The 7,831-nt window shown below is 42.2% G+C and overlaps 1 protein-coding gene across 1 annotated transcript in view; it reads left to right on the top strand.

The window, feature by feature from the left end:
* LOC119427474 (lysyl oxidase homolog 3B-like) overlaps positions 1-7,831 on the top strand; it is a 109,521-nt gene that overhangs the window by 16,183 nt on the left and 85,507 nt on the right. The window contains exon 4 of the mRNA XM_037695100.1: positions 4,728-4,761. Within this exon, the coding sequence (XP_037551028.1) occupies positions 4,728-4,761 (34 nt within the window). The remainder of the gene's footprint in view (positions 1-4,727; positions 4,762-7,831) is intronic.

The raw sequence follows: 7,831 nt of genomic DNA, 5'->3' as shown, positions 1-7,831 counted from the left end.
GCAGCAGGTGCTAAATAACTTAAAATAATTTATTTTAAATAAAAATTCCATGCCGATTGTGCGACTTATCCATCAATCAACCAATTGTGTGTCATGTCCAATCTTATTTTGAAAAACCGCTATAGAGCGAGTCTATGAAATACGAACCACGAAGTAGCGAGGGACTACTGTATGATGATTATAAAACTGTTTCAGTTGAAAAAATAGACAGAAAAAACATTAAGAAAAATATATTTTTTAAATTATTTGCTGAAATTAATTGTCTTTGGTTCACGGTAGTATGTGGGAAATGTAAATGAAAAAAAAAATCCTCAATTGAAGTAAAATTCATGGGAATAAGATGCAATGTGATTGCTGATCTCGTGATCTATGATCAATTGTTCTGGTCTTGCAGGTTAAAAGCCACTGAATGATGCAGTAAAATAATATGTTTTAAATGCATTTTATTTAATGTTACTTTTCTGACAACAATTGTATACAGTCTTTAGAGAGTGTTACCTTTTCAAAGTTTATGTTTTGAGAGTTTATTTACTTATCATGCTGTCTTTCATGGTGCACTAAGATTCATAACTGGCTGTGATTATCGTACCCACCACTGCACACTGTATTCACTGGTTAACTGGACATCATTAACTTCACGCAGACTCTCTCACTGGTATATTTTCATCTTTAAATCACTTCTTGGTCTGTTGCCTTCATACATCTCCTCCTACATGTCTCTGCGTGAGTGCAGCTACGGAGTGCGCTCTCAGGACATTATTACCTGCAGTGTTCCCTCAATGAGGACTGAACTAGGCAAAAGGGCCTTCTCCTATTCCGCTCCTGTTTCCTGGAATATCTTTCAAAAAGATTTGAAGCTCTTGACCTTGACCTCTCTAAGTGTCTTTAAGAATCTGTTGGACACCTGGCAGGGTCCAATGCTGACATGTTCCTGTTTTTAGTTTTCTACATTTGTCTTGGAATCTAGCTGTTTTTTGTTTTGTTACCTTTTCCTTTTAGCCATCCTATTTGTTAAAACAAACAAAAAAAACTGTAGTATGCTTTTTTATAACTGTTTATTGTTGTTGCTGTTGTCCATTGTTGTCATCTTTCTTTGTTGAAATCAGGTCTCTCTTGTAAATGAGTCCTCGAGGCTCAATGGGATTTACCTGTATAAATAAAGGTTGATTGATATCGTGTCTCGATTGGTTACATCTGAGTTATCACAGGGGAAACGTGTCGGTTCTGCTCAACACTGGAAGTGACAGAAGTAACACCGTTTTCACTATTTCCCTTTACAGGGGTGTAACTGTTTTTTTTTTATAGATCATATCCATTAAAAGTATTATATTATAAAGCGCTATGCTTTATTTTGTGCTTTAAATAATGTTAATGATCCTTTAACACTTTGCTACTTATTTTCTTGTTAAATGCTGAATGAACTGCTGTATATTTAAAATACTGTTTGTGCAGACAGTGTGCACCTAGTCTGTCAGAAGTGCCTGAAATAGAGACATTCTCTAATTTAAAAAAAAATCTCTGCATGTTGTAAAGTGACTTTGAACCACATATAAAAAATGCGGATAAATGTGTGTCTGTTTGTGTACTTCTCATTAGTGATTTTCCTTAATAAGAAGGAAGTGTGTATACTTGAGTAAACTTCCCAGAAGTTCCACTGAAGCAAAAACAAGCAGTGTTTTTTAGCATTGCTTCTCAGAAATGCTTGTTTGGGGAATGTCCTGTCCTTGTATTTCTGCACATTCATGATTCCTACCTCAGATGACGTCGACTAAAGAGGCTTGCCATTGACCTTTTTGGAGGAAGCTGCATACCTCTGGTCTGCTGGGATTGATGTCTAACCACCAGCAGGCAAATCAGTCCAAGAAACTTCCATGAAGTTGGAAATAAGAGCTGCTGAATTTTAGCCATTCACTGAATTTACATAATGCACTATATTATGGACTGGTGACATAAGATGGTGGCGTGGTCATTTAAAGCAACATACCAAGAAGTCACTGACAGAGTGCTTTCTGTCAGTGACTTCTTGGGATGTTGCTTTGGTTATTGATTTATTATGAACAGTATGTTTCTAAAAATTCACTTAAAGCTTCATAACATGAGTAAATTAGTCAATATTAAAACATGTCAAATGTTAAATTTATAATAAAAAGTAAGAATATGTTATTTTAGAATACTTTGTTAGAGGGCTGTGTTTCATTTAGTGAACGGTTTATTGTGTAGTACTGTGTGTTCAAGAATAAAATCTGATTTTTTTTCTTCAGTAATCGTTTTCTTTGGAGCTGATCAAGCTCCAACAGAGAATCTTTGCTCTGTTAGAACCTATGATTTTTTTTGTATTACTGAGCAATTGTCTCTTTGTGTTTCTAGGAATAGGTCCCATTCATATGAATGAGGTGAAGTGTCTCGGTCAAGAGAAGTCTATCTGGAACTGTCCATATAAAAACATCACATCAGAAGACTGTCAGCACATGGAGGATGCTGCTGTTCGCTGCAATGTGCCTTACATGGGCTTCGAGCACTTGGTCAGACCTAATCTATTTGTTAAAATATCCCATTTCAAACATGGTCAGCTGGTCATTTAAGACACAGCATTGAGAATAATAATTTATACCCTTTGAACATTTCCACATTTTGTCATACAACCACATACTTGAAAGTATTTTACTGGGATTTTATGAGATAGGCCAACACAAGGTTGCAAATAACATAATAAACATTCATCCATCCATTATCTTTACCCGCTTGTTCCATCTTGGGTCACGGGGGTCGCTTGTGCCCATGTCCAGCAATCACTGTGCGAGGGGCGGGGTACACCCTGGACGAGTCGCAAGTCCATCACAGGGCCACATAGAGACAAACGAGACAAACAACCATTCACTCTCTCATTCACACCTAGGGACAATTTAGAATTACCAATCATCCTAACATGCATGTTTTTGGTCTGTGGTAGGAAACCGGAGTACCCGGAGAAAACCCACGCATGCACGGAGAGAACATGCAAACTCCACCCTGAAAGGCCCCTGGACTGGGGTTTGAACCAAGGACCTGCTCACTGAGAGGCAGCAGCTCTACCAGTTGCACCACCGTGCTATAATAAACATATAAAATATTTTAATTAATAAATTTTAACTTCAAAAAATGGCAATTTGAGAATCATTTTACAAACTTATTTAGTCAGTTAGGTCAGTAAGGGTGCATTCACACCAGCCCTGTTTAGTCCACTTTAATCAAACTCTAGTCCATTTGCCTAGAAAGTCCGGTTCGTTTGGAGAGGTGTGAATGTGCAATCGAACTCTGAAGCGGACCAAAACGCGAACTCTGGTCCACCTAAATACCCAGGTCTCGGTTCGGTTGAAGTGAACTCTAGTGCAGTTTGAACTCGTTGTGAATGCAAGCGGACCGGAGACTGCTCCAAAAGCAGGAAGTGAACTACAGCACAAGACAAACAAACGTGCATTTCTCTTACCTTATACGGAGCAGTCTCAGCCACCTTGTGTGAAAAAACTGTTCTTGAATCTGTTTGTTCTTGTTCTGATACACCTGTAGCACTTCCCTGAAACAAAGCCAAATAGCTCAAAACCCAGGTGTGAACAGTCCTTGATTATGCTTTCTGCTTTGTTGAGGCAGCGTGATGTGTAAATGTCCATCAGGGAGGGGAGAGGGCAGCCAAGTATCTTGTGCTGTTTTGACAGTAGTCAAGACAGCACAAAAGAAGCTCTGAAGCCTCTCCCTGTCAGCCAGGGTGCAGCTGCCGTATCATACTGAGATACAGTATGTCAACAGGCTCTCGATGGATGGACGGTAGAAGGTCAACAGCAATTTGGTGTTCAGGTTGTGCTTCTTAAGTACTCTTAAGAAGTGTAGTCTCTGCTGAGCCTTCTTGATGACCGCTGTGGTGTTCTCTTTCCAGTTAAGGTCAGCAGAGATATGGACGCCGAGAAATCAGAAAGTGTGAGCCCTCTCCACGCACTCAACATTGATGTAAAGGGGGGCTAGGTTGGTGTTGTGCTTCCTGAAATCAATAATTACCTCCGTTTTTTTTTTAGGTCGTTTTCACACCAGATAGTCCAGTAGACTCGGTTCGGGACCAATATTCATGAGCTTTTGTTTACATTTGAGCTGGTGCGTTTGCATTCACACTGCGCTGTGCAGTCGAGGCAACCCGTTGAACCAACCTATTCCCCCGCTCGCCTGTGGGGGCGCTGCACCAAGAACTACTGAAAGAAACGACACAAAACCTCTGAAGACACGTCTTCTTCTTCTTCTGTAAATAAAAATAAAAACGAAGTGGCATCAAGTTTTATCAGTTTTAGGAGTTATATTTTGTCATTTTTCAATAATGGACTTAGCATGAGCAGAAGATGAGACAGACGACCATGGAGAATATTGTTTTTCCACACAAGGCAGCTGATGGCTCCATATAAGGTCAGAGAACTGCGTGTTTGTTTGTCCTGCGTATCAGGGCCGGTCTGTTTACGTTAACACTGTACTCGAACCGCGCTGGAGTTCACTTCCACCGGACCGAGACCTAGGTTTCAGCCCGGGCCAGAGTTCGCCTTTTTGTTCCGTGACAGAGTTCAATGGCACGTTCACACCTCCCTAAACGAACCGGACTTTCTAGGAAAACAAGCTAGAGTTCGATTAAAGCAGACTAAACAGGGCTGGTGTGAATGCACCCTTATATTCAGAGCCAGGTTTTTCTCTGAGCACCAGGTTGCTAGCTCCAGGACCTCCTGTCTGTAAAATGTCTCATCTCCCTTAGTCCGACCACTGTGGTATCATCAGCGAACTTGACAATGAGGTTGTTGTTGTGGGCCGGGCTGCAGTCGTGGGTGTAGCGACAGTAAAGCAGGGGGCTCAGCACACAACACTGTGGGGAGCCAGTGCTCAGAGTATGAGTGGAGGAAAGGTGGGGACCAAGTCTCGCAGATTGGGGCCGATTGGTTAGGAAGTCTTTTATCCAGGCATGTGTGTGTGTGTGTGTGTGTGTGGGGGGGGGGGGGGGGGGGCAAGATTGTCCAATTTGTTTATAAGAATGTCCAGAATGATTGTATTAAAGGCCGAGCTGTAATCCACAAAGAGCATTCGAACGTAGCAGTGCTGTTGTTCCAGGTGGCTCAGAGTGAGGAGATGTGGAGAGCTACTGCAATAGCATCCTCTGTGGACCTGTTGGTGCGATATGCAAACTGATAGGGGTCAAAGTTCGGGGGGAGATAGTTCTTGATGTGCTGGAGAACCAGGCTCTCGAAGCACTTCATGATTACCGGAGTGAGAGCCACCGGTCGATAATCATTCAGGCTGGTGATGGTAGGAGTTTTCGGCACTGGGATGATAGTTGCAGATTTTAAGCAGGGAGGGATGACTGCCTGGGCCAGAGAGAGATTGAAAATTCTGGTGAAGGTGGAAGTGAGCTGGAGGGCACATGCTCTGAGCACCCTGCCAGGTACTCCATGTAGGCCAGTAGCTTTCCTGGGGTTCACTGCTAGGAGCGACCATCTAACATCATGCTCCCGTACAGTGAGTGGAGTGGTGCAGTAAGTGGGTGGGTGTGGGGGCAGGGCTGGATCAGATGAGTGCTGCTGTGGTGCTGCAAAGCATGCAAAGAAGCAGTTTAGCTCCTCTGCTAGTGATGCACTCAGGTCCCCTGTTGTCACCTCACAGCCTAGTATGCTCCATGTTGTCTCCTTTCATAGTTTGTGATGTTTTTTATGCCCTTCCACACCTCCTGTGAGTTGTTACTGGACAGATGGGACTCTATCAACAACTCTAACAATAGATTACAGAATAATGTTCCTCTTCTGGTCTTCAGGCAGCACTGCATTAAAACAGGTCTCAGCCCACTTCCACAAATATTTATTTGTAAGCAGTTTGTCGTGGCATCCACACATCCAGGTTGAAGCTGTCAGCTCTATTCAGTCATGCAAAATGTAAAGCTTAAAGGAAACAACTACAAACCTATCAAACTGATGGGCCGGCCAAGGAGAGCATTATTCTGACTAGCAGAAACTTCATGGTAAGTCGAGTCCCTTCAGAGATCCATAGCTCAGGTGGTACAGCAAATCCACTGTACAACTATTAATCATTCACTCCTCAAATCTGGCATTTACGAAAAAAATGGCAGTAATAAAGTCATTGTTTAAAGAAAGACACAAGAGTTAGGTTTGCAGTTTGTCACAAACCATGCAGGGATACAGCAAATGTGGACGGAGATGCTATGCAAGTGGTGAAAAATGACGACTGTGTAGCATAGTGGTGGTAGCATCATGCTGCGGTGATGATTTCCTTCAGTGGGGACAGGGAAGCTGGTTGATGGAAAGATGGATGGAGCTAAATATGGTAATACCTGGAATACTTTGACATTTGTGGTTGTAACAAGTCAAAATGTGGAAAGGTTCACGTAGTATAAATACTTTTTAAGGCCTTGTATTTGTATCGCTTTTATATTGAAGTTATTATTGAGCAAGTGGAAAGTAGGTTGTGATATTATATATTTAAGAGTAGAGTGTGAAATTATTTGAATTCTGTTTGCTTGGTAATGTGTATTTTTTCATTTCTCTTTTCTGCTTGAACATTCTTGTCTGTGTGTGCTGAGATGTGAAATGCAACGTTAACAACATGAGTACATCTCACATCTTTGGATAAAAAAATTCCTTCAGTGTTGTCACAAAAAAAGTTTAGTTTTGTATTATTTAGTTTTTCATTTTTGCATGCTGGTAAAATGTGATTTATCAACAACTGGTTGTTTGTCTGTGTTTTTTTTGACAACACTGACCTACCGTAAAATAGAAAATTAATGGTTGCACCATCGTTGTTTGTTTGTTTTCTAGTTTTCCATGTATCCTATAGATACATATGCCAGACTTAAAACTCCTCAAAAGCTATAACAGTATATTTTTGACAATAGCGTAACTTCTGTTGTCTGTTTGAGAGAGTTTTTATCCAATCAAGCTTCTTTGTATCTATAGTCTGCTTTGTGGTGCCTAACCCCTCATTCCCACACAGATCCGGATCACAGGAGGACGAACCCGCTATGAGGGCCGTGTTGAGGTGCTGAGCTCAGACTCTAACGGCACACAAAGCTGGGGTTTGATCTGTGGTGAGAGCTGGACCACCAAAGAAGCCATGGTGGCCTGCAGGCAGCTGGGCCTGGGCTATGCTAACCAGGGCCTGCAAGTAGGTTTACTAACACTGCCAAGAACAACTTCCTGCCGCACAGAAAACGTTGGTTACGTACTGTAACCCCAGATTCTATGAGTATAGGCTTCGCCCTTTAAGGCTGTCGCTGATGGGTTTATCCCGTTATGCGCAAGCATCATACTGAAAAAAATTAGTCCACGCCCACCTGCTGTGTGGGCCCCACCCGATCCGTATAAGTTACATTAAGAACGGGTAATCGGCTCCCAAATAGCTTATTTTTTCTTCAGCAATTCAGGAGCCAGTGAGGCCCGACGCTTAAAGGGCTACGCCTATACTCATAGAATCTGGGGTTACAGTACGTAACCAACGTTCTATGTCGTATAGGCTTCGCCCTTTAAGGCTGTTGCTGATGGGTTAAGGGCGAAGCGGATGTGGTCCTCGCCTCACTGGGTCCATTCAAACACAGTAAGAAGCGGAAGCTTGCCCAAAAAACGTCTTGCCACTCAGCTCCCCATGTGCATAACTACGCATTGCGTAATTATGTGCCATGCACAGACGCATGTTGTGTAACTATGCGTTCTGACAAAACATGAACGCCCCGGAAAACTTTCAACGGGGAGAGGATGTTGAAAAGAAGGGGGGGGGGGCATGAACCAACTGGTTCATGGCTGAACAGTATGAACAGATTAATATC

This window comes from Nematolebias whitei, chromosome 21 (assembly GCF_014905685.2).
Source record: "Nematolebias whitei isolate Nwh7 chromosome 21, NemWhi1, whole genome shotgun sequence".
NCBI lineage: Eukaryota > Metazoa > Chordata > Actinopteri > Cyprinodontiformes > Rivulidae > Nematolebias > Nematolebias whitei.
The sequence above is the reverse complement of the archived record's forward strand: the minus strand, read 5'-3'. Positions and strand labels throughout refer to the sequence as shown.